The sequence below is a fragment of the Columba livia genome, chromosome 6 (genome assembly GCF_036013475.1).
Source record: "Columba livia isolate bColLiv1 breed racing homer chromosome 6, bColLiv1.pat.W.v2, whole genome shotgun sequence".
Lineage (NCBI taxonomy): Eukaryota > Metazoa > Chordata > Aves > Columbiformes > Columbidae > Columba > Columba livia.
The window spans coordinates 15764123-15789863 of NC_088607.1; the positions used below are offsets into that span (position 1 = coordinate 15764123).

The 25741-nt window shown below is 54.0% G+C and overlaps 2 protein-coding genes across 6 annotated transcripts in view; one reads left to right on the forward strand and one right to left on the reverse strand.

The window, feature by feature from the left end:
• The first annotated feature begins 128 nt into the window (after window positions 1-128).
• Window positions 129-21435, forward strand: ABCC2 (ATP binding cassette subfamily C member 2). The gene is made up of 32 exons (XM_005506981.4): window positions 129-3405; window positions 3978-4151; window positions 4621-4746; window positions 5816-5950; window positions 6351-6473; window positions 6817-6872; window positions 7121-7352; window positions 7979-8163; window positions 8676-8853; window positions 9348-9602; window positions 9702-9767; window positions 10276-10413; window positions 10681-10827; window positions 11127-11211; window positions 11302-11368; window positions 11546-11672; window positions 11798-11974; window positions 12091-12258; window positions 12557-12743; window positions 14556-14688; window positions 15114-15219; window positions 15463-15682; window positions 16057-16211; window positions 17201-17356; window positions 17459-17658; window positions 18282-18408; window positions 18754-18855; window positions 18950-19093; window positions 19359-19517; window positions 19756-19922; window positions 20264-20458; window positions 20887-21435. The coding sequence occupies exons 1-32, from the start codon at window positions 3364-3366 to the stop codon at window positions 21014-21016; spliced, it is 4662 nt and encodes a 1553-aa protein (XP_005507038.2). The 5' UTR covers window positions 129-3363; the 3' UTR covers window positions 21017-21435.
• Window positions 21436-22210: 775 nt separating this feature from the next.
• DNMBP (dynamin binding protein) overlaps window positions 22211-25741 on the reverse strand; it is a 34847-nt gene continuing 31316 nt past the window's right edge. For all 5 annotated transcript variants that reach the window (XM_065067216.1, XM_065067215.1, XM_065067213.1 and 2 more), the window contains 5 exons: window positions 25220-25552; window positions 24581-24763; window positions 24307-24505; window positions 23779-24218; window positions 22211-23451 (listed from right to left, as the gene is read on the reverse strand). In XM_065067216.1, the coding sequence (XP_064923288.1) occupies window positions 23266-23451; window positions 23779-24218; window positions 24307-24505; window positions 24581-24763; window positions 25220-25552 (1341 nt within the window). In that variant the 3' untranslated portion in view covers window positions 22211-23265. The remainder of the gene's footprint in view (window positions 23452-23778; window positions 24219-24306; window positions 24506-24580; window positions 24764-25219; window positions 25553-25741) is intronic.

Here is a 25741-nt window from a genome sequence, read left to right on the forward strand (position 1 = left end):
TTTAAAATTTATTTTTGTTTTACAGATAAGACGCTGATCAGTATTGCATAGCTCAGTACAGTGTGTTTTGGTGTCAGTTTGAGATGTTAAGTGTGAACAGAGAAGTTCAGATGGGCTCATCCGTGTGACAGGAGGCAGTTTGCACAGGAGGCATAAACACTCCCAAAGAACAAAGTAACGGCAAATAAGCATTGGGCTAAATATATGATTTGAGCCCTCACATCAGGAGAGGTAGGTCTGAGAGGCAACAGCCAGGCTTGCACTGAATTAGGCCCCTGCTGCACCAGAGGAGAAGACAATCACACCCAGAGTGCCAGGGAGGGAAATGCCGTAGCCACAGCTGGAAAACGGGGCCTGCCATGGTCAGCCAGTGGGACAGCTGAGGATTAGCAATACGGCAGCTGCAAGGTAGAGAGAAGCACATTGGTGTGTAGAAGTGATGAACACATCAAGTTCTAATGGGAAGGAGCTTCTGACTGCCTGACTGGTGCGGTGAGCTGGTTGTGAGGCATCCTGGGCTGTGGGGGGCAAGTACTTGAGGTGGGATGGGCATACGGCGGGATTCCTTGGGGAGGACAAGGTGCTTTTTCTCAGGGATTTTCCAGGTGCTTTTCCTAACATGTTGCACAAACCATCTGCTTGTTCTCCAGACAGTGCTTGGGGCAATGTGCTAGTTGGGTTATTGCTAATGAGTCAGAATTTAAGCATTAGACTCATTTTGGTTACCCTGCAAAATACTCAGTGGCAGATCTGAATGGTGCCAAAGTGCTCCATTGAAAGAGCAGAGACCTGGAGTTCAAGTACCTTTATTCTTGCTGCCTGCTTTTGTCTAAAAGATCCACAAAGCTGAAGAGAATCCTGCCGACAGCAGAGATAGCAAACTTCTTAAGAAATAAATAAACCCTGAAGTTCAGATTTGTCTGCCCATCTTGGCAATACCCTACAGCCTGTGGGGATGTACAGGAAAATGTAATATTTCACAAGGTGGCAGCACCTTCTGTCACCTTAAACAGAATCAAGTGATTGAAAGCCTGTAGCCAAGACTAATGATCTATCTTCAGCTCAAAGGGTACATCCACCTTTTCACATGGAACCATCAGAGGTATCAGTGTCTCCCAAAACACACCTCAGGAATTTATGTGATAGCTCTCATCATAGGTGGTGGGAAGGAAACAGCTGCTCAGTGCTGCTGTCAGAACCTGCTTCAGCACTGACCGATGTGCAGGCTGTAGGAAGGACCCAAACTCAGAAGAAGAAATTCTTTAATTTGTGATTATGGTCAGTATAGTTTACAATACTTGATTTAAGAGTTCATGACTTCTATTGTGATATTGCATGAGTCATGATGATTAAGGTAACAGTAACTCATTTAACATTAATATTCTGCTGACACAGCCCCCACAGCATCATAAACACAGAGTTTGGTTCTTTCATTGTGAGAGGTTTTTTTTTTTAAAAAAAAAGAGGGAAGGAAAAAAATACTTGAACTCACGTGGGATTACAGCATGACGAGACAAAGAAACCAACCCTTCAGAAACAGAGATGAACAGCGAGCGCTGGGCTAATTTGTAGGTCGCTTTGCAGAAGCCTCTGTTCTGGACCAGACCCCCTGTGAGATAAGCATGAAGCAAAGCCTAATTTTGAAAACTGAAGCTATGAGACAGTGGACAACAGATGGGTGAAGGCAGGGGAGCCACAGGGAAATGGTGTGGTACTGTTGGCCAAAGAGTTCTTACCCTTTCAATTAGCTTTGGTCCCAGTGAACGTTTTCTGGACACAGTAATGAAGGAAGCTTTATGGAAGGAGCTGAAGGATGGTGAGGTGGCTTTGTGGGTTTTTAGGAGGAGTATGCCCCAGGTATGAGGATGACAAAAGTGGAGGTGTGCTTGTTTTGAACATTAAAGAGGGCTGGCATCCTGTGCTGCACAAAGCACTTCAGCTCTGAATGAGAGACCAAAGATGAGCTGTCACATGGACTGAAAACCAAGACAAGCGATGGGGCAGAGCATTAAATAGGAAGATGTCACAAGCAAGAGCTCCCCTTGGCAGCAGCGCTGCAGGTGAGTACAGGCAAGGCCAGCGGACGCCCGTGCCAGCGAGCAGAAGAAGAATTACATCAAGGCTGTGGATGGAGGAGGGCTGAGGGAGGGACTGCTCACTTGCTTATTTCTTATCCGTTGTATGAGATTGCAGCTCTAATTAGTGCATTGATTCCAGCCTGGAGGATGTAGCACTAGGGGTAGCTTCATTTACAAAAACAAGTGGATTTAATCACACAAGCTCGTAATAATTAACCAATGAACTGGACATTGAACCTTCCTCTGCTATTGATGGTAAGGGGGTTGTTCCTGAGCTGTTACTCATTGTATCACCCTTGACTTCTGAGCCACCTACTGTCTCATAACCATGAGACAGCAGAATCCTCGCAGTTGCCCAACCTTCCCCTTTTACCTGCTGCTCCACAAGAGCATGCATGATCAAACAAATTCAGTTCTGGCCTTAAAGTAGCATCATCCCTACCTGCCCCCGTACCTCCACCTTTCAGAGCAGCAGGGTGATGTGAGAGTCATCCTTCTTGAGAACGGTTCTCTGGCTGTCTCAGTTGCCTTAGCATGAAGATTCAAAGTCTCTTTTGGGTTTTGTGGTCAGCCAGCTTCCCTAACATGCAGACAACCCAGAGATGTGGGAAAGGGAGAAGCAAAAGGAAGAGCAGGGCAAGTCTACAGGCTCTGCAGGCCAGAAGAAGTTGGTAAAAGGAACCTCGATCCTGGGGACTCGGAAGGATCACTGCAGCATGTGGTCAGGTCAGCTGCCAGGTGCTGCGAGTCCCCAAGCCTGGAGCACTGCTGGTGTCCTGGGCCTCATGGCTGGGTGGTACATGAGAAAAAGGTTGCTGTCTTCTTTGTCTCCTGAGGGACCAGTCTTTGCTGGACTTTTTTGCAGCGTTCAGCAGGCTTGTTCTGGCAGGAAAGATCTGTTGCACCAAAGTTGTCTTTGGTGAGTCCATATGAACTTGTCTTGGTCGGTGTGCACCGGTGAAGGCTGTGGTTTCTGAGCGATGGCTGTGGTGTCCTGCAGTGACACTGAGAGTGCCTTCCCTGCATCTCCCCTTTCATCTCTTTGTTGGGCCTTCCTCTCCTCCTTTTCCCAGAGCCCACGCTTTTTCCAAAGCCCTTTTGGTCACTGCTTTGGTCTGTGGTGTTGTGCAAGAGTACCAAGTTAACAATTAACTGTGTGTCATCAGGGATTTTGTCCCAGCACCATTTGAGGGTGTGTGGGGACTTTTATCCCAAGCATCCACCCAGCACTCGCACAGCCAGGCAGAGCAAGGGGAAGGAGCCGCTGCCTCTTCTCACCTGAGCCATGTCGGCAGCCCTGGAGGAGTTCTGCGGCTCCGTCTTTTGGGTGAGTGGCTACATCGCCCCCATTGCCTGTTCTTGGGGTAGGATGCTCAGTGGAAGGGGTGGGCAGGACATCCCAAGGCTCATGGCGTGTTCAGCTGGTGAGACCCAACTGCCCACAGTCAGCTGAGGTTCAGTATTTCTCCAGGGCTGCCACACACTGAGCAGTGTGCACGGCCCGGGTGGTATCTATGAGACAACCATGTAAATGACAGTTCCCTGAGTGAGCCCTGTCCTGTTTTGCTCCTGCAGTCCAGCTGGGAACATGGGACACCCTGCACAGACCTCTTGGGGAATGAATGATTTGGGTCCAGCTGCTGTAGCCAGCTTGGATGCAGCAAGGGGTGTTTGTGGGATGGCCCTCCCAGGTTCAGGCAGATAGATGGGTAGGGGGGCATCACCTGGGACCTTGGATGAACACTGAGATGCTCAGCCAGGAAGGTGAGTGTTGAGGAGGAGCATGCAATGGGGTAGAACAGGGTGGGCGGATCTACGGGAATGCTGGCTCTTGTGCTGTGAGCCAGATGAGAGTCGAGCCATCCAAGTGATTTGGCTGTCTGCCCTTGCTGTCCCCAGAATGACTCCTTCCTCGCTCGTCCAGATGCCGACCTGCCTGTGTGCTTCCAGCAAACTGTGCTGGTCTGGATCCCCCTTGGCTTCATCTGGATTTTGGCACCATGGCAGCTTCTGCCCATGTGCAAATCCAGAGTCAAGAAATACTCTGTGACCAAACTGTACATCATCAAACAGGTAGAGTGGGGCTGAGGGGCACAGAGGGCAGGCTGGAGCAGCTTTGGATGGAGAGGTGGTGATTGGAAAACCTCTGGGCTGGAGTCAGGTGTGGGATGGAGAGATGAGGAGTGTAGGAGAAAATGAGCAATGGGTGAGGGCACCATCTGGAACAGAAATGTAAAGAGGAGCCCAGCACAAAGCATATTTGGGATCGAGAGGATAACGGGGCTGGGATGCACTGGGAGGGAGGGCTGAGGTGTGTACTGGGGCCTCTCATCTTGTGGGCTGTTATCCACTGAGATTAAAATGATGGCTGCGCTCCTGTGGGAGGACCCTAGAAAGCTCTTCTGGGCCAGGTTTGGGTTGGAAAGGGTGTTACTGTGTACAGAGCACAGTGCTTTTATGTCAGACTGTGTTGTCTCCCCGTGGCTCCCTGTGCCCACAATGGGCTGGGTCTCCCCTCATGGCTGCTCCTCCCTCCCCGCAGGTGCTGTCTACCTTGCTGTTGCTGACGGCAGTGGCAGAGTTGGCCCTGGCGTTTGTGGAGGACACAGAACAGGAGCTACTGCCAGCTGTCAAGTACACAAACCCCAGCCTGTACATCATCACCTGGGTAAGGGATCAGCCAGGAAATGTGCTGGGTGACACCAAAGAGACGGTGTGAGACCGCGGGGCCAAGCAGCAGAAAACTTCCCACAGCACAGAGATCGGCTGGAGCCGTGTCCACGAGGGACGCGTAGCCTGGAGGGTGGATTGGGACTAACTCTGACCACTTGTGGGTGGTGCACAAGGGTGAGAGGTTGACGGCACGTGTCTGGTTGAACAGTGCTCTGCACTTTTATCTTTACAGCTGAGATAGGTACCGTGCCTGTGAGTGCAGCTGAGCTTTCTGGCAGAAGTCTTAGTAGCAGCAGTTTGGGTTTCACGGGACTGATCGCACAGAGTGAACATCAGACTATAGTTTGCTGCTCTGATGTCTCACAGCATCCTATGGGCAGCACAGTTTTGTGTAAGGAGTCGAGAAGTGCCACAAGGCACCCAGATAGAGGACAAAGCTGAGGACATCGGGGCTATTAACTTGATGGAAATTGCATATATCTCACATAAGACATGGAATATTCTAACAGTCTTAACAAAGCCATAGTGCTCAAGAGCTACACTTAAGAGCAAAAGTAACACCCCCATTTGCTATCCTTTGTATTTTGTCGTGTCATTTGGTTTCATGTGCAGAGTTCACATGACATTACCAACCAATGGGATTGCCCAGAAAGGCTGCACTGCTGGGTCTCTGATCTGGCTTTAATTCCAGGTCTGGAGGCAAAGATGCAGGAGACAGGGTGTGACTCCTCACAGCTGGGCACATCTGAGATTCTGGGATGAGAACAACTGAAAAGTGTCAGGGTGACTACTGCTGTAGTGTCAGGGTGCCTTTAGCCCATGCTTTTCCTATAAGGAGCCTGACCTTATGTCTTCCTGAAATAAACCTTTGCCCTGTGCAATTCCAAATCTTATGTAGGGTTGGCAGTGACCTCAGGCACTGCGAGCTCAGTGTCTTCAAGGCAGAGAATCCCAGCAGATCCTGTGTGCTGGCATCCCAGGACATGCGCTCCCACAGCATGTTTAGAGCCCAGACCTGGTCCTGCAGCCCTGCCTGAGCCTCTGACTGATTCTCCTCCCCCCAGCTCCTGCTCCTGCTGATCCATGAAGCACGACGCTTCTGCTTGCGCAGAGACTCAGGGATACTTTTCTGCTTCTGGATACTGTCCCTGCTCTGTGGGGTATTGCCGTTCCAGTCGCTCATCCGGAGAGCCCTGCAGGTTGGGTTTGTGCTTCCCTGTGGTCTTATCTTCCCAAAGAATGTCCCTTCAGACTTCATATCCTGACAAGCTCTCAGTGGTATCACCAAGGTCCCAGTTGCCCTTGGGACCTTGGAGAACCAGAAGAGACCTGAGAAGGAATGGTTCTTTGAATTCATCCTGCGCCTTTGGGGAGGCATAAGCTCTCCAGTACCAATTTCTCCCCTTAGGGACTTATGGGAGGAGGGCAGGGACATGCAGGGAGGGGTGGTGAAGGGGAGCTGAGCCAGGACCCAGAGCGAGTTTCACACTGCCATGTTGCGCTCAGCCATGTTCACTGTCCTGGAGATGGATCTTGTCTCTGATGACCAAGCGGCCTTGAGACAAGCCCCAACTCACCTTGGCCTCTCCATTCCTACAGGCACCAATCTCTGACATGCCACGGTTTGTCCTTTTCTTCATCTCCTATGGGCTCCAGTTGCTGCTCTTCCTTGTCTCGGGCTTCTCCGACGTTGCCCCAGAAACAAAGGAAATCACAAAGCAGGTGCGAGGTCCATGCAGGAGTGGGCTTGGGGTGCCACATCCCAGCTGGTGTTGCGTGGGGCAGGGTGGGCTTCATTCAGAAGCTCTTCCTAGGCCCTGTGGGATGGCAGGTCTGGGGACTTCAGCAAGAGGCACAGGGAGAGCTGGAGCCTGCAGCCTGGGGCATCTGCATGTGTGACCAAGGGCAGCTGCTTCTGGCTGTGAGATGGGGTTTCTGGGGCTGGAGATGGCATGGTTTGAAACCTCTGGTGTTCCTTAATGGCTGGGTGTGCTGAGTCAACTCTCGTCAACACCATCCCTCACCATCAATGATCTCTTTCTACCCGCTTCGCATTCTACCCTAGAACCCAGAGCTGACAGCCTCCTTCCTGAGCTCCATCACCTTCGCATGGTACACCAGGTGAGCTGGGCTCTGCAGGAGGTTGGGCTGGTGAATGTGGGGGTGCTTTAGGGCAGAGCCAGTGCTGTTTCGGGGAGCCTGCAGGACAGGCTGCTTGGAGTTAGTTGAGAGAGGCACCACATTCAGAGCAGTCTGTGCAGCCTGAGCTCAGGGCCAGGCTGGCCGTAAGGGCTCTGCATTTGCAGCAAGAACTCTCCCTTGGGTGTAGTGCGAGAGACTTGCTGAGAGGAGGTTTCTCTGCCCCACAGCGTGGTTTTCAAGGGCTACCGCAAGCCTTTGGAGATAGAGGATATCTGGGAATTGAAAAGTGAACAAAAGACACAAGCTATGTACGCCGCTTTGGAGAAGAACATGAAGACTGCAGTGAGGAAGGCCCAAGCAGAAATGGAAAAACGGAAACGCAAAAAAAGACACCGGGAACGTGACCCAGACCATGAGAACAACCTGAGCAAGGCCCAGAGCCAAGACATTCTCATGCTGGTAAATCCCCTCCCACTCCTGGCCTTGAATGGGACTGAGAGATCAAGGTCCAGCCTTGGGGAGTGGGGTCACCTCACCTCCCTGCAGCCCCCTTGGCTGAGCTTTCCCCTCTTCAATTCTGCAAGGCCATGGGCAAGGAAGGGGGAACCCACAACAAAGTCTTCCCTGGCCTTGGCTGATCCCCCGTGTTTTGAGAGACCAAGAAAGTCTCCATCTTTATGCCCTACGGAAGGACAGGAACCACCCTCAATTCTGCAGTGCAAGCAGCTCCCTTATGTCTTAGTCTTCCCTTCATCCCAATACTTCCCAGCAATGAGGTCAGAGTGAGCATCACTATGATCACTTCTAGTCTCAGATTCTGCCTGGGGCACCTGATTTCTAGCCTGAGGGTTTCAGGCTGATCAGGGGTTTGCAACAGCTGTCTTTGACACATCTGCACAAGAGAGGTGTTAGTGTTGGGGGGCGTATGACATGAGCAGGGATCAGTGAGAGGGAACATGACAGGAGGTGATGCTAAGGCTTCATTCAGGATACCTCACCTGGAGGCTGTGGCACTGCACGGGAAGTGTCCTTCCAGGTGCAAGGAGACTGTGCAACAAACTCCTTCTGTGTGGGCTTCCCTCTAGGAGGAGAAGCAGCCAAAGAAGAAGAAGAAGAAGAATGACAAAGGGGACTCCAGCCCTCACAAGGATTACCCCAGGGGCTGGTTAATAAAAACCCTGTGCAAGACTTTTTGGAAGAATCTCCTGGTATCTGTGGCTATCAAGCTGGTGCATGATGCACTTGTGTTTGTCAGCCCCCAGCTGCTGAAGTGAGTCCTTCTCTGTCCCTATCTCCATTCTGGCTTTGCCCCCAGTGCATCCAACCCAGCTCCATCTGTGTACCTCTCCCAGCCCCACACCCTGGGGACTTTTTGTGTCCTCACCAAAGACATGAGAATATGTTGGGTTACAGTTTAATGAAAAACTGATCTGAGCCGGCTGCCAGCTCTTATGGGTGATATCTTGCTCCCTGCTCCACCCAAGGAGACAGTCCTGGCTCTTCTCTGGGCCCCTTCATGAGTCAGTCTAGCTCAGCCCAGCAGGACCTGCCCCACTTGTTTTGCAGAGCTGCACAGTCTCTGTGCATGTTCTATTCACAAGTGACGCATTGCTGAATGTCCCTGGGGTGGGGGTCTCCAGCATGCCGAAGTGTCAACCCAGCTGTCTGGGCAGGGTCTCTGTCACTCTCCTTGTGAGGATGCTCTCCCTGCCTTGGTTTGGAGCATCCTGCTGGGGCCTGTCTCAATAGGGTGGGGGTCTCATGGGCTGCTCTGCCCTCCAGGCTGCTGATCGCCTTTGTGTCAGACGAGGAGTCCTTTGCCTGGCAGGGCTATGTGTACGCCATCCTGCTCTTCCTGACGGCAGTGATCCAGTCCCTCTGCCTGCAGCAGTACTTCAGCTTGTGCTTCGTCCTTGGCATAAATGTGCGTGCCAGTCTCATCGCTGCCATCTACAAGAAGGTTGGTATGGCCCTGTCATCACACCCATCAACTTCCTCCAAGCTGGGCTGGCAATACTGGCATTCACTGCCTGCCCCATCAACTTGGGGTGACTTTCCTTTTCTTCCCAGGAAGACATGGGGAGAGCCTAGCTTGCGGAACACTCACCTAGCCTTGGGGACACTGCGGGTGCTCGTTCTGCCTGGGACCTGGGTGCTGCAGCTGTATGTTTGACAGCTACCAGGGGCCACGGGAGGTTTCTCTTCCGAGCAGTGAAACGCCCAGGGCAGCTGCTGCTGGGATTCCTGCACGGGGTTATGTTTCTTTGCCCCCAGCATCCAGTGGCTCCTGGTGTGCAGACAGTGATAGCAGCACCTGTGGCTGGCAGAGAGGCACCAGCAGCAAACCCAGGAGCAGTTTTAGCCTGGCCTGATAATTCCCTGCTCTGCGTCATGCTGCTGGCAGCCAGGCTGCTCCCAGACCAGCATACGGTGACTTCTGCTTTTCTTCTCCAGGCTCTGACCATGTCCAGTGCCACTCGCAAGGAGTCCACAGTGGGAGAGACTGTGAATCTGATGTCAGCTGATGCCCAGAGGTTCATGGACATGGCCAACTTTGTTCACCAGCTGTGGTCATCCCCCTTGCAAATTATCCTGTCCATTTTCTTCCTCTGGGGAGAGCTGGGCCCCTCTGTCCTGGCTGGCATTGCCGTCATGGTGCTGCTCATCCCCATAAATGCGTTACTGGTTGCCAAGTCCAAAAACGTCCAGGTCAGTGGTGGATCTCACCCTTCCCTTCCCTGTGACAGCCCAGGTGTATTTCCAAGGGTGAGCTGCTGTGTAGGTGACCTCTGGCTCTTCTGTTTGTAGGTGAGGAACATGAAGAACAAGGATGAACGTATGAAAATAATGAGTGAAATCCTCAGTGGAATAAAGGTAAACAGTGGAGTGGAGACAATGCTGAGCAGCTCCTGCATCCCTCTTCTTACTGCACTCTACCTAGAAGCAGTGCACTTATATAACTGTACAGCACCAGTGTTACAGTCTTACTTGGAGCCCCTGCGTGTGGCGTAGCCACATCTCAGCCTCTGCGGTTGTCTTGGCTTCCTCACCTTTTTAAAGCTGTCTGTGGAGAAGCTCTGGGTACCCAGACCAAGACTTGGGAGCCAAGAGAGGGTTTTCTGGATGGCCATGGTGGTGAGCAGGTTGCCATGATGGTAGAGGAGCCGGCAGTGACCTGTAAACTGAGGATGAGAGAGTGGGAATGCTGTGGGGAAGTGCTCTGAGCCATGGGGCAGGACAGGAGAGGGGAGATGCAGTGGATAAGCAGGTTTCCTGAGCAAGTCAGGAGCTGGTGATGGAGGTGCTGACCACCAACAAGAGCTGAGTGTGGAGGTGAACATTCCCATGAGGCCAGCACCCACTCACCCTGCTCATTCCACAGATCCTGAAACTTTTTGCCTGGGAGCCTTCATTTGAGAAGCGGGTCAATGATATCCGGGCACGCGAGCTCAAGGACTTGGCAAACTTCAGCTACCTGCAGGCAGTCTCTGTCTTTGTGTTCACGTGTGCCCCGTTCCTGGTGAGCACCAGTGGGTCTGGGCAGGACTGTGCCAACCTCAGAGCTGGGGTTGGGCTGTGTCCAAGGGGGTGGGATAGTCCTGGCTGCTGGCAGGAGAGCCATGGTTGGGAAGGAGTCCCATCAGAGTGGTGAGATGGGGCCTGGAGAAGGGAATCAGTAGGGGAACAGGTCCCAAGCAGAAAGGCACTGCTGAGGCCTTAGGGGAGTATGAGGAGCTGGGCTGCATACAATCACGCTGATGATGACTTTCCCTGCTATCTGTCCTAGGTCTCCTTGGCCAGCTTTGCTGTCTACGTGCTGGTGGATGAGAACAACGTTCTGGATGCACAGAAGGCCTTTACTGCCATCTCCCTTTTCAATGTGCTGCGCTTCCCCATGGCCATGCTTCCCATGGTCCTCTCTTCCGCGGTGCAGGTCAGTCCTCACGCAGGGCAGGGGGTGACAAGGGATCTCATAACACCTCTGCCCAAACCAGCACATAGGGCTCAGGTGTCTGATGGACCTTGGTTTTGGACACCCAGGGGTGAGTGCACAGGTCTCTGCTGGACCTGGGGTGAGACAGGACTCACATACATGGCACAGGCTTTGGGCTCAGAGTTTGGGGCTGGTGCTTGAGTGGGGGCTGTGTGCATGGGTGGTCTGCTTATGGGGCTCCTGCCAGCCCACCCAGCTGCACCCCATGCCCACATGCCATCCTTGCTCTGCAATGGTAGACCAAAGTGTCGACGGTGAGGCTGGAGCGCTATCTGGGTGGAGAAGACCTGGACACCTCAGCTATCCACCACAACCCCATTGCAGGTAGGTGAACCTCCAGGTTAGTCCCTGTGGGTCACAGGCTGGCCCAGTTCTGGGCTTTCCCAGCCCTGAGTGACATCTCTCTGTGGACAGGCAGCGCTGTGCGTTTCTCAGAGGCCACCTTTGCCTGGGAGCGGGACGGCAATGCTGCGATAAGAAAGTGAGTGGTCTGCACCATGTTGGGGGCAGATGAGTGATATTAGTTGGGGACAGCAGTCACGTCTCCCAGTGCTGCCAGAGATGAGTGCCCCAAAGATGCTGCTCTGTGCTGGTCCCATGAAGGAGCTGGGGAGGGTGACCCAGCAGTGCTGCTTTCTCAGCCCTCATGTCTTTGCAGCATCACCCTGGACATTGCGCCTGGGAGCCTGGTGGCCGTGGTGGGGGCTGTGGGCTCAGGCAAATCTTCGCTGGTGTCAGCCATGCTTGGGGAGATGGAGAATATCAAGGGACACATCAACATCCAGGTGAGAGGAGCAGCTGGCATGGGGGCCGATGGGGCTACCTGGGAGCTCAGCGGGGTCCTGGAGTGGTGGATCAGGGCAAAGACAATCTGCAGGAGATGACAGTGTTCTTATGTCTCCCTTTCCAGGGCTCACTGGCCTATGTGCCCCAGCAGGCCTGGATCCAGAATGCCACACTGAAAGACAACATCCTTTTTGGGTCAGAACTGGATGAAGCCAGGTATCAGCAGGTCATCAAGGCATGTGCCCTCCTTCCAGACCTGGAACTGCTGCCTGCAGGTGACCAAACAGAGATTGGAGAGAAGGTATCAGCCACAGGCACTAAGGGTTTCCTATAGCATGACCTTTCTGCACCTACAGCACAGGATAGAGCTGTTGTCCTGTGCCAGCCCAGGGCCCACAGAGGTCCCTTCCCTTCCAGGGCATTAACTTGAGTGGTGGTCAGAAGCAGCGAGTCAGCTTGGCCCGGGCAGTGTACAGCAATGCAGACATCTACGTCCTGGATGACCCCCTGTCTGCCGTGGATGCTCACGTCGGCAAGTATCTCTTCGAGCATGTGCTGGGACCAAAAGGGCTACTGCGAAACAAGGTGAGCACCCATGCTCTCCTCCCCACCACCCAGCCAGGTAGGAGTGACACTGGCATGGTGTTGACTATCCAGGGAAGGCTGAGGTTGCTTGCTTGGGGCAAAGAGGGTTCTGTGGTTTTCACGTGGGACTGCAGCAGGCAGAAGAGGCTTCATAGGCCCCCAGAGGGGTGCCCTGTGTCCTCCTAGCCAGGCATTGATAGGCAGAGGTCCCCAAGTAGGAGACAGAGAGCCTGCAGACCCATGGCTGGGGGGCAAGGGGTGCTCTGATGCTCACTACCCTGCAACCACTTTGTTGCAGACGCGGATCTTGGTGACGCACAGTATCAGTTTCCTGCCTCAGGTTGATAACATCGTGGTGCTGGTGGCAGGAGCAATGTCTGAGCACGGCTCCTACAGCACGCTGCTTGCAAACAGGGGGGCCTTTGCCCAGTTCCTGAACTTGTATGGCAGCCAGGAGGAGGATGCTTCAGAGAAAAATACCACAGGTACTGGGAACACAAGGGGGCTGCGACAGTTGGAGGGGCCATGTGTGTGTCTTGGGGTGCTAAAAACCCCAAGACCTGATCCAACACTGACCTGGCTCCATCTAGCCCAGGCACCAGTGGTGGCCACTGTGAATCCTTCCCAGCTTCTGAAAATCAGCAGCACAAGGACTTTCTGCCTAAGATTTGCATCCAGGCATTGTGTTGAACTGCCAGAGAAGGACCTGTCTAATAGTTTTACTCCCTTTTAAGTTTACTGTTGTTTATGGGTCCCATAATGTTATATAGCAACAGGCTCCATACCTTAGTGATGCTGGGGTGTGGAAGATCCTTTGGTTTATTCTAAACATACTGTTGGAAAACATTTAATCTTTATCATGTCCCTCAGTGCTATGGGGAGGAGTGGTGTCAGATCAGGTGGATGCTCACCCTGCCTGGGCTCAGCCCAGTTGTTCAGCTTAAGCCTGGCTCTTCCCAGTCCATCCCCACAGGACCCATCTCCACTGGCTCAGAGGGATGTTCCCAACCTGGAATGACTTGATCTACCAGATCTTGCACCTTCTAAACCAGGACAAATCTCTGGCTGTAGTCCCACTGGTGGTACCAGGATAAGTTCCACTGATCACAAGTGGCATTCCCCAGGGCGGGGTACTGGGGCCAGTTCTATTTAATCTCTTTATCAATTTTCTGAGTGAGGGGATTGAGTACACCCTCAGTAAGTTTGCAGGCAACACCAAGTTGGATGGGAGTGTTGATCTGCTGGAGGGCAGGATGGCCATACAGAGGGATCTGAACCGGCTGGATCGATGGGCTGTGACCAATTGTATGAGGTTTAACAAGGCCAAGTGCTGGGTCCTGCACTTGGGTCACAACAACCCCGTGGAGCGCTACAGGCTTGGGGAAGAAAGGCTGGAAAGCAGCCTGGAGGAAAAGGACCTGGGGGTGTTGATTGACAGCTGGCTGAACATGAGCCAGCAGTGTGCCCAGGCAGCCAAAAGACCAACAGCATCCTGGTGTGCATCAAGAACAGTGTTGCCAGCAGGACTAGGGCAGCGACCGTCCCCCTGTACTCCATGCTGGTGGGGCCCTATCTCGAATCCTGTATTCATGTTAGGAAGACACGGAGGTGCAGGAGAGAGTTCAGAGAAGGGCAATGTAGCTGATGAGGGGTTTGGAGCACAAGTCTTACGAGGAACTGGGGCTGTTTAGCCTGGAAAAAAAGAGGCTGAGGGGAGACCTCGTGAGAGGAGGTTGTAGCACGGAGGGTGTCGGTCTCTTCTCCCACATAAGAAGTGATAGGACAGGAGGAAATGCCTTCAAGTTGCACCAGGAGAGGTTTAGATTGGATATTAGGAATAATTTCTTAACCAAAAGGGTTGTTAAGCATTGAACAGGCTGCCCAGGGAAGCAGTGGAGTCACCATCCCCAGAGTTATTTAAAAGAGGCGTTGATGTGGTGCTTAGGGACTTGATTTAGTCGTGAACTTGGCAGTGTTAGGCTAACAGTTAGACTCAATGATCTTAAAGATCTTTTCCAACCTAAGTCATTCTATGATTCTAAGTCAGCAACACAGACTGCCTCCGTGCAGACCTTTAGTCCTGTATCCCCTGTCAGTTGTCTCCAGCACAATGGATTTCTTTCTCCTCCTGCTGTATTGGGCTTGCAGCAGGGTTGGAAGAGACTTTGATGTGTGGTGGTAGGACCCAGCCTGGGCCTGGGGTACAGGGTGGAGCTGAGTGCAGCAGAGCTGTGGTGCATGGGATCTGGTCTCTTCTCCATGCCTGACTGCACCTTCCCACATCCCTGTGCTTGTAGCTGTTGCATTAGCTGTGGATGAAGAGCAGAGTGATGAAGACATGGAGCCTTGCATGGAGGAGAGCCCTGAAGATGTGGTGACCATGACCCTGAAGCGAGAGGCCAGCATCCGTCAGAGAGAGTTCAGTCGCAGGTGGGAACTCAACCTGAGCTCTCAGCTCTCTCCTCTACCCCCTGCTCTGCTCCCCTGGAGACAGGGGTCTGGGGTCTTCGTGGGGGGGTTCCCGCTGGAAGCCTGCCTACATACTCCTACCACTAGCTGGGCTGGGTCAGGAGCATGTGCTCTTGCTTTTACTCACAGTAGTGTGTCACAGCCTTGCTCTGTGGTCTTGCCTGAAACTCCTGATGCTGGCTGGTTCTGCTTTTGGGGATGAGGGTTATGATTTCATGGCTGCAAATGCCTAGGGCTTCCACAAGACTAATTCAAAGCTGCCCCAGTTAGGACATTCCCCAGAGGGCTCCAGCACTCGTGTCCCAGGGCAGCATGGGGATGGACCCCCAGGAGAGTAGGACCCATCCAGCACCCTGTGACTAATGGTGCCTGTCACCTCCCTGCAGCCTTAGTAAAAACAGCACCAATTCCCGGAAGAAGGCCCAGGAAGAGCCCCCAGAGAAGGTGAAGGGCCAGCAACTGATTGAGAAAGAAGCTGTGGAAACTGGCAAGGTGAGGAGGGTGGATGGAGAAAGCATTGTGCTGCCCTGGCTTAGCACTACAAGACCCTGACTGTGGCTCAGAGAGGCTGGTGCTGACTCTCTGTGGCCCCACTGCAGTCAGAGCTGCCTGGGGCTCATGGGCAAAGTGGCAGAGGGGACCAGTGTGGGCAGCATGGTGGGAGTCCCAGGGCTGTGCTGGGTGTCACTGGACACAGTTTGCTGGGCAGTGGTGATGGGCTGAACTGGTCCACAGGTGAAGTTCTCCATGTACCTGCGGTACCTGCGTGGTGTTGGCTTGTGGTATTCTTTCTGGGTTGCCATGGGCTACATCGGTCAGAACGCTGCCTACGTGGGGACCAACCTGTGGCTCAGCGCCTGGACGGACGATGCACAGCGCTACCTGAACCAGACCTACCCTGTGCAGCAGCGAGACCTGCGAATCGGTGTCTTTGGGGTGCTGGGACTGTCCCAGGGTGAGTGTGGGAGCAGAGGGGTTCCTGCTCACCCCAGCTGTGGGGTTCAGAAGGGATATGACTCACAAAACCCGCAGCCAGCAATGTGGCAAGGAGCAAGGGACCAGCACTGTGTCCATCGGTCTGCTGCTGCCTTTCCTCCTGCTCCTGGCTGAACTAGGGGCAGGTATCAGTCTGAAGCCAGTGTAAATTGTCCCAAGAAGTCTGTGTTGCCCTCTGAGGTGGCCTCCCAAGAAGGTCGGATGCAGGACTGTCACAGTGGTTTGCTGTGGAGCTGCTGGCTTGGAGCTGCTTGATGTGTCCCTCCAGCCAAAGGGTGCCTGAGGCCAGTGTCACCATGAGCTGGTGATGACCGCCTTGTTCTCTCCTTGCAGCCGTCTTCCTGCTTTTTGCAACCATGCTGTCTGCTCATGGTGCCATGCGAGCCTCCCGAGTTATGCATCAGCACCTGCTCAGCAACATCCTGCGTGTGCCCATGAGCTTTTTTGACACGACCCCAACTGGCCGCATTGTGAATAGGTTTGCCAAGGTAAGAGGACAGTCCCAATGAGAAGAAGATGTTTGTTCCAGCAGGTCTGGAGAGCATTGGGTTGTGGCATAACCCTGTTACTGTTCAGCACTGCACAGGTGAGCCCTGATCAGGGCCTGGAAGGGACCGGGAGGGCATGGTGGATACAAGGCTGACTGAGGCAAACCACACCCTGGGCTATATTAGGAGGAGAGTGGCCAGCAGATCACAGCAATTTACTGTCTCCTCTGCTTAGTGCTAGGGAGGCTGGACATGGATGCTGTGACCTGTTTTGGGGACACATGGTCAAGAGAGATGTGGAGAAACTGAAGAAGGTCCAGAGTAGATTACCAAGAGAGGCAGGAGCCTTGAGCTCATGTCCCGTAATAAGTTGCCCATCTGCTTATGGATTCTCAGCAAATTATACCATATTTCCTGTGTAAACAAGGGTCATAAAACAAAGACAAAACAAGAAAGGAGGGAGAATACAGACAGGTGGTGTCAAGTGCACAGCAACTCCTCTTCTTCCTTCAGTGACATCTCTTGATTTTGGGAATAAAAATCTCTCTTGAGGGAACAAGCCTGTGGGCCTGCTGGGTTTACTCTGAGATGAGGGAGTACATGGTGCTCAGCTAGGAGAGGGACAATGACAAACTGGAGACCTGGGAGTACCTGCATGGACCTGGGGTCAGCCCTGTCCCTCTTTCTGCCTCAATTCCTGCCCTGACACCCTGGATCCAGGTGAAGATGCAGTTCCCAAAGCTGGTCTGTGCTACAGGAGAATATTATAGAAAACATGTCAATTAAATCTGCCATTCCCAAGCTAAGAGCTGTGGCCCTAAATGGGGTTGTGACCTTAACACCAATTCAGCATCATCCTAAATTTTTGCAAGGGTCTGTCACTGTGTTACCATATGAGTGTCTAGAAGCCCCACATGTGTGGAGCCTTTGGGCTTCTCCCTCTCCCTGGGGTCACTGACTGCTTCTCCCCACTTCTTTGTGTGCTCCAGGACATCTTCACGATAGATGAGACCATTCCCATGTCCTTCCGCACTTGGCTTGCCTGTTTCACGGGCATCATTAGCACGTTGCTCATGATCTCCCTGGCCACCCCATTCTTTGCTCTTCTTATCATTCCCTTGGGCATCTTCTACTATTTTGTGCTGGTGAGTAACTGGGGCTTCAGAGAAGCTTCTGCCCTGCTCAGAGCAGTATCTTTGTTGCTGCTGGGCTTTGTGTTGGTAACCAAGCTGTGTCCCTCATTTCAGAGCTTCTACATCTCCACATCACGCCAGCTACGACGTCTGGACTCTGTAACTAGGTCTCCCATCTACTCCCACTTCGGTGAGACAGTGTCAGGCCTTTCCGTGATCCGGGCCTATGGACACCAAGAACGGTTCCTGCAGCAAAATGAGAGCACCATGGACATCAATCAGAAGAGTGTTTACTCCTGGATAATCTCAAATAGGTGAGTTTTACTCATTATGCCACAGCACAGCCTGCAGCACCCCTGCCCAGTGGCTTCTGGGTCCTGAGGGAGGTCCCTGAGATGCTGCAGTTCTCCCTGTTGATCTCAGGATTGAGGGTCTATGTAGGAACTGGGGGAGCTTGGGACAGGGACACCATCTGTGGTAAGGATACATTTTAGGGTGATTTTGAAAGCCAGAGTGTGTCGCCATACAAAGTGTCCAGAGCCTGGGCAGGCTGAACTGTGCTGTCAAGCGCTGAGATGGTCTTGGTGGGTTCTGGAAAAAAAACCCAGGCTGATGCTCTAGACCAGGTGGGAGTGTGATGGGGACAGTGTCTGGTGTTGATATGTTACTACGTAGATGCTTTGGGTGTGTGAGGGTTGTACAGATACATGACATTACCAGCACTGAAGGTTCTGTGTGAGACACAGAGACTGACAGATACAATGAACTTGCTTGCAGAATTAGCCACAAATCACATGCTGTGTAGGTGCAGGTACCATGTGTACAGCACTGGGCTTGGGGCTGGGGGCACAGGGATGCTGGTCTCACCGGTGGGCCCTGTGTTGGGCACAGGCAGATGCCTCTCCCACCACCCCTCAGCCGTGCTCTCTCAATGCAGGTGGCTGGCCATCCGCCTGGAGTTTGTTGGAAGCCTGGTGGTCTTCTTCTCTGCCCTTCTAGCTGTGATTTCAAAGGGCACTTTGGACGGCGGCATCGTGGGTCTTTCTGTCTCCTCTGCCCTCAATGTGAGCCAATGAAAGCTTCCTCTTATTCCAGGGCAGGGCTGTTTCTAGGAGCAACACCCTGATGAGTCTGGGCTGGCTGCAGGGTGCTGCCCTGCCTACAGCCCTGATCCATGGAGAGGGGATTAGCTGGGGTGTCCCATCACCTGGGGAGCTGCTATGGAGCCAGGGGAACACACATCCCAGTGTGAGGGGGGTGCCTGCTGCCACGGGGAGGAGCATGTTCCCGCTGTGGATTAGAGATGCTGCAGCAAAGCTGCTCGAGCCCAGGCTGAGCCCTGAGCTGTGGTGAGAGGTGGTTGTTGCTGGGTCCCACTGAGCTCTGCATTCTCTGGCTCTGCCACGCAGATTACCCAGACACTGAACTGGCTGGTGCGGACATCTTCGGAGCTGGAGACGAACATTGTGGCTGTGGAGCGGGTACATGAGTACTCGAAGGTGAAGAATGAGGTGAGTAGACCAGGGTCCAGGCAAACACCTGCTGCACAGTTTGGTGCAAGTCAGCATCACAGGGTGCAACCCTCTAACGCTCCTGTGCACCCAGGCTCCGTGGGTGACAGAAAAGCGTCCACCCCATGGCTGGCCCAGCAAAGGCGAGATCCAGTTCATTGACTACAAAGTTCGTTACCGACCTGAGTTGGAGCTGGTTCTTCAGGGGATCACCTGCAGTATTAGGAGCACCGAGAAGGTGAGAACCTTTCTGCCTCTGTCCTCATCATGCTCTTGCCAGAGTGACATGATGTTAAAGTTGTTTCTGTCCTCTTAGCTTTGGTCTGTGGGCTGGGGAAGGATGGTGATGGGATGTGGCTCCTGGGGACTTGAGCTGCAGGGCAAACATGGAAAGAGAAAGTGTGTGATATGGTGATTGCAGGAAGGCTCACCAGAACAAGACAGAGAGAATCTGCCCTGTTTTCTTCAGCCCTGTCAGCTGGTCTAAAGATCTGCTTCCACAGGTTGGGGTTGTGGGCCGGACAGGGGCAGGGAAATCCTCCCTCACCAACTGCCTCTTCCGGGTGCTGGAGGCTGCTGAAGGGACAATCATCATTGACAATGTGGATATATCAACGATTGGCCTCCATGACCTGCGCCAGAACCTCACCATCATCCCCCAGGTGAGCTGACCCCCACCTTTCCCTGTCCTACTGCTGCATGGGCACCCCAAGCTCTGTTCCCTGGGCACTGTATTGGCCTTAGAGCATCCCTGGTGCTGTGGAGAGTCCAAGGGTCTGTGACCATGCCATGACCACCTCCCTGCCCAGCTGCAAGCAGTGGGGTGGGCAGGATGTGGCCAGACTTGGGGACTCTTCTGAATGGTCATGGCATGGCTGAACATGGTGCTGTCCTTGGCAGGACCCTGTGCTCTTTACTGGCACACTGCGGATGAACCTGGACCCCTTTGACCGGTACACAGACGAGGAAGTCTGGAAGGCCCTGGAGCTGGCCCACCTGAAGACATATGTGCAAGACCTTCCTGAGAGGCTGCTGCATATTGTGAGCGAGGGAGGGGAGAACCTGAGGTGAGTGCAGGAGCAGAGGCATGCCCAGCTCCCCTGCCTTCCCCTGGTCCCAGGGAACAGCAGCTGCCCAGGGACAAGGGCACATATGTTTTTGGAAGTGAGGGTGGGAGAACACGGTCCAGGAGTCAGGGTTGTCAGGGAACCAGTGTGAGCCAACCCTTCCATGGTGGCCCAGGGAGCAAGATCCTGAGGCATGTGGTGCTCAGGGTGGCAGATGATCAGCTGGGGCAAGGCTGGGGAGGGCTGTGCAGGCAGGTCAGGTCAGGGCAGGTTGTGGTGGTGGCCTTGCAGAAGTCCTGCTGGTGTCCACCTAGTAACTCAGATTACCCACCTCATCCCAGCATTGGGCAGCGGCAGCTGGTGTGCTTGGCCCGGGCCCTTCTCCACAAAGCCAAGATCCTCATCCTGGATGAAGCAACAGCAGCTGTAGATTTAGAAACTGATCATTTAATCCAGACGACGATACGGAGTGAGTTTGCTGACTGCACTGTCCTTACCATCGCCCACCGCCTCCACACCATCATGGACAGTAACAGGTAACGTGGGGCAAGGGGGATGGGGCTCTGGACTTCAAGGATAGGGCAAGAGCTGGCCAGCAGCAGAAGCAAGGATGCAGCCAGAGGGACAGGGGTGGATGCAGTGCCCAGTACAGCAACATACAGAGCTTCTAGGAGAGCAGAATAGAGGGATGGGAAGGATGGGTGGGCAGTAGTTATGCCTTTGTGGGGAGAAACACTTTTGGGGATCCTTCTTTAGAGCAACAGGCCATAGAGGAATTGTTGACAACTTGTGTGTGTCACCCTGCCGGCACATGGAGGACAGTGGTGCCCTCAGCTCTGTGCTGAGAGGTGAACCATGTAACATGGCTGTGGAGCAGCAAGGGTTGGTGGGGCTGTAGTGTTGGCACCAGCAGTGCTATCAAATCGGATCCAGAGAGCTCAGGCCTTCTCCTTCCCTGCTCCAGGGTGATGGTGCTGCACGCTGGGAGGATTGTGGAATACGACAGCCCCGAGGAGCTGCTCAAGAAGCAAGGCGCTTTCTCCCTGATGGCAAAGGATGCCGGCATCACAAATACAGAAACTTCCATGCTGTAGGTGGACTGGAGCAGTGTGCAGGTGTGCCTGGGCAGCTCCCTCCCCCTTGCGCTTACCAAACAGGCACTGGCGTTTCCTGCAGCCGCCCAGGAATTTGTCTCTGCAGCTGGGAAGTGGAGAGGGTGGCTTTTCTGACTCCCAGGGAGAGAGGATCTGGACTTGAGTGAGCTGTTAACCTTGCTACCACATCCTGCCTGCTGTGCACATGAGGGTCTGGAGCTGCATAGTTTAGTCCAGTATAGAGGGGAAGTTATCTGCTGGGTGGGGAGATCATGACCCCCACAGGGGGTCTTCGTTTTTGTGCTTCACCATGCCAGAGGAACCTAGCTGATAGATGTTTTAGTGCTACAGAATGAAATTTACAGTTTAATCTATTATTTACTTTTTGTAAATAAAGTTTGACTTTAAAGCATGGTAAATAAGCCTCGGTTTCGCTTTAAATGTGGCTAGTGCTTGGGGGAAGCTGGTAACACAGGTCATGCAGACACACGCGGATGGGGCACCCAAATCTAGTGGCACAGCTATACCAAGGTATGAACACTCTGATGGCAGAGATGGAGAAGCCAGGGCCTGCCTTCCCTATGGCTGCAGCTCCTGCTGACTGTAGTGTGACTACATGAGGCTGTTCCTGGGGCAATCATAACCACTAGTGAGACAGATTTTTGGGCTGTGGCTCCACACTATAAACCTGACTGTGGTGGAGAAAGGCTCGAGAGCTGCAGGCACATGCGCGTCCTACACTGACATACAAAAATGTAACACAGAAAACATGGCAGTTACTGGCGATAAACTCTGGCTTGCTCTTGGGCATGAAAGCCAGGAGCTGCAGCTCTGACATCCGCTGCTGCCATGCCCATCTGCACGCTGCTGCTGCCAATTTGCTTGCAGCGGAGCAACCCCCTTCACCCTGGCTGGTGGCAGGAGGTCACAAGGCACCCGCAGCCCCAGCTGAGTCATGTACCACACACTGGAGTGAGATCTAGTGCAATCGCTTCATCTTAATGAAGAACTCCCCTGTGAGGGTTTCCTACTGCCCAAGCTGCAGCTGGCACAAACACCAAGGCAGAAGCATGCTGGACCCACTGAAGGTAAATGTTCTTCCTAGCTCTGCATGGCCTGAGTGAAGCCTTTCTCCCAGCCCAGCAGCAGCCAGACGCTTCTCCCAACTCTCCCAACACTTACACAGGCACCTTCTGTACACAAAGGCAAATCTTTATTTACAGAGCAGCAGTACAGGGGATACAAACATCTCCCCAAGAGAAGGGAGCTCCCCTCCTTCAGGACACAGTAGCAGCCAGTAAGACACACCACCCCCTCAAAGGGCACCACATCCCTCCCAGGGAGGACCTTGTCCTCCCAGAACATCAGCACCATTTCCAGTGCCCTGCAGGAAAGTGCAGGTGAAGCAATCCTGGTCAGAGCCCCCCCCAAAAAATCAGGCTGCTGGACAGCTTGTGCTTTGTCTTCTGCCCTGCCCCAGCCCAGAGCAGCAGGTGGTCATATCAGCTCAAATATGGGTCTTGGGCAACAGAGATAACTGCACTGATGTGGGAAACAGCGTTCCAGAGCTCCAGCTCACCTGGAAGATAAGACCCTGATGGCTGCTGCTGGCAGCAGAGCTTGGAAAGGCCTGAGCCCCTGGGAGACCAGGCACAGGGATGAGGCACCCATGGCAGGAGCTTTTAGAGGCCAGACCCCTCCCAGCCCTGGAGCTCAACCACTCCCAGCAAACTTCAGAGCTACTTCCTGATGCAGCGCGTACATGTACCACCCTGAGGTCCCGCACAGACAGGTGAGACCAGGCTCCTGCTGCTGAGAAGGCACAGGGAGCACATTCACAGGGCTCAGATTGCTTTTAGTACTGCTTGGCCAAAGACAGACTCCAGAAAATCAGTATTAACTTTCCACAATTTAAACTCACAGCAGCTCCTCAGCCTTGGTCAAGCCTTACCTGCCTGGGCCATGGCCCCAGGCTTTGCTGCCCTGCTCCTGGTTGGACACGGGAGGCTTGAAGTGCACAGGTGAACTCACCCCTGTCCCCTCACACAAGCTGCCTGCTCTGCCAGCCCACCCTTTTCCTCCCCAGAAGGGGAGGTAACAGCCAGCTGGTGTGGCGCAGGAACACTGCACAGCTGTGAGGGACACAGCCCCAGGGCAAGCAGCGGGGGCTGCAGGGCTGGCCAACTTCCCTGAGGCCCCTGGTAGTCCTGGCAGAACAAGGCATGGGGTGCAGGCTCCTGCGCACTGCCTCACGTGTACTCTGTCTTACGGATGTAACTGGAGGGCACGTAGCCCTGCTTCCCATGTGCCTCGGCCAGCCACCACTCCCGATTGCCCGTGATGTCCTCAAACTGCAGGATCCTGAGCCTCTGGTTAGCCGACACGCTCAGCTCATTGCTGTTTCGGCCTTTGAAGGTGTAGAGAGCATAATAGACCTGCCAAACAGAGGGAGAGCATCAGCTGGATGGTTGTGCCACACAGCCTTGCTGTCGCATTGCATAGGATGTGTGGGCTTTTGCTCCTCTCCCCAAAGTGACAGCCCCAGTCTCATCCTGGCCTCTGCTAGAACTACCCCCACCTGCCCGCTCCCACTGGCAGCTAAGTTATCTACCTCTGCACCTCTGCCACTGAAAGGAAAGACCTCATTCTCCACCTCAGCCCTTTGGGACAAAGCAGCCTCTTCCTCTCCTTGGTCAATACCAGGGAGAAGGATGATTCAGCCCTCAGCATCCCCAGCCCCCTCAGTGTGGCTGAGGACTCACCTGGTTGCCCTCTGACTCGCCGCTCTCCAGCCCAGAGTCTCTGTCCTCCACTGAGAGCACAGGCCTGAGATGTGCTTTGGTGGGGTGCCCGCTGCGAGAGCCAGGGCTGCAGCCCAGCTCGGGGCGGCTGTAGCGGCGCTGAGATGTCACTGTACCAGCCTCCAGCGTCCTGTCACCAGAGCCAAGCTGGGATAGGGAGGGGGAGTCCATCTCCAAAGGGGACTGGTATGGGTCTGCTGGGGCAGCCGAGTCCTGCACGGGTTTCTGAGTGAACGTGACAGCCACCCCACTGGGGCTGAAGCTCAGCGTGGTGTTGCTGTGGGGAGAGGAGCTGCTGTGCTCTGACTCGTTGGAAGAGTGGCTGGCCACAGAGACATCTGACTGGCTGCGGCGTGGGTTGTAGGGCTTCAGGAAGGAGCTGTACACAAAGCCCTTGGTCACTGCAGAGAGGAAGAAGAAGGGAGGTCAGACTTGAGACCAGAGGAGTGAAGTCTCAGCAGGCACCAATGGCAGGGAGCAGCCACCTACCCCCATTGTCTATGAGCCAGCGATTCTGGCTGCCCATGGGGTCCTTCTTCTTGATGACACCCACAATGTCTCCTTCCAGCAGTGAGACATCCAGGTCCTGGGCAGCATTGAAGTTGCGGTCTGCCTGGAAGAGACTGTCTGGGGGATAGCGGGCCAGGAGGGCAGCTCGGATGTCATCTGACTGCAGGAGGTAGCTGGGCTGCAGAGGAACAAGGCAGGTGTGATCGGCTGTCCCGGGCTCTGCAAGCCTTGATGCGGGGCAGAGGCAACTCACCAAGCCGACAAGGGGCTGCCGCCGGGCAGATTGCCGCTCCACACTCTTCCTTTCGAAAGTCTTCTTGGGAGCTGCCTGGGACTCTGTGAAGAAGGTGAAGGCCTGGAGCTGCTGGAGGACTCGGCTGTGCTCATCCTGGAAGATGGCAATGAGGTTCCCCTCCCTGCCGGACACCTTCAGCAACTGGAACCAGAGCAGGGTTAGGGGTTATGGTTAAGTGACAGCTGCTGGGAAAAGCAGCCAAGGGCTACAGCAGAGACCATGCCAAGTCCCAGGCCAAGCAGGACTCTGAGTCATGCCTGTGATTTGTATCAGGCTCAGATTTGCAGTCCTGTAGGGACCCAGCTCTGAGTGGTCCCCAGACTCATGACCCAAGATTCTCCCAGGCAAATGCTCTCCTGCCACTGCTCCAGGAGCAGACAGAGCCTTCACCATCTCTGTGCACAACTGCATCATGATCCCACAATCCCTGCCCTGAAAGCATCCCACAGGCACCCTCCCCAAGGCATTCAGGGCTTGAAAGGGCAGCAGCAGCTTCCCCTGCGACGGGACAGGTCGCAGAGAGGCTCAGGGATAAGCCCTCTACAGAGATCAGTGTTGCAGGGAGCCCAGAGCACTGGCTGTGCTCCAGGAACTCACCGACAACAGGGGCCTCAGCTCCTCCAGGGCCAGACGCACAAAGTCACAGTGCGCCTCGGCGTAGCCCCGCACGCAGCTGGCAAACAGCTCCTTGGCGAAGCGCAGGAACTTGGGCAGCTCATCCAGCAGCTGGGCATTGAGGGCTTCATAGTTGTTGCGGGCTGACTGTAGCTCCTCTAGTGTTCGCTTGTCCTTCAGCTTCTCCGCTCGTTCCGTGCAGTTGTGGAAGTCGAGGAGCTTGTCAAAGCGTTTCTGCACCAGCTTGTGGGGCCCCGTAAACATGCTCAGCAGCTGGTTCAGGGGTGAGCTCACCAGCCGCTCCGTCCTCTCTTTCTGGTGGGCAGAGATGCAGAGAGCAGGTGAAACAAAGTGCTCTTTCCCACTGTGCAGTGAACACCAACAGCTCACCCTCCAGCACACAGCCTCCCCGGGACAGCATAGGGTCCGTCTTCCTGATGGCACCCACCAGAGTTCCAGAGGTCCCTGCCAACAGGAATTACTCTATACTCTTACATAGAGGTG

Coding starts and splice junctions, on each gene's coding strand:
- ABCC2 (XM_005506981.4), top strand. CDS start 3,364: ATGTCGGCAGCCCTGGAGGAGTTCTGCGGCTCCGTCTTTTGG. Junction 7,353..7,978: donor GCCAAGACATTCTCATGCTG/GTAAATCCCCTC, acceptor GCTTCCCTCTAG/GAGGAGAAGCAGCCAAAGAA. Junction 15,220..15,462: donor AAGCTGTGGAAACTGGCAAG/GTGAGGAGGGTG, acceptor ACTGGTCCACAG/GTGAAGTTCTCCATGTACCT.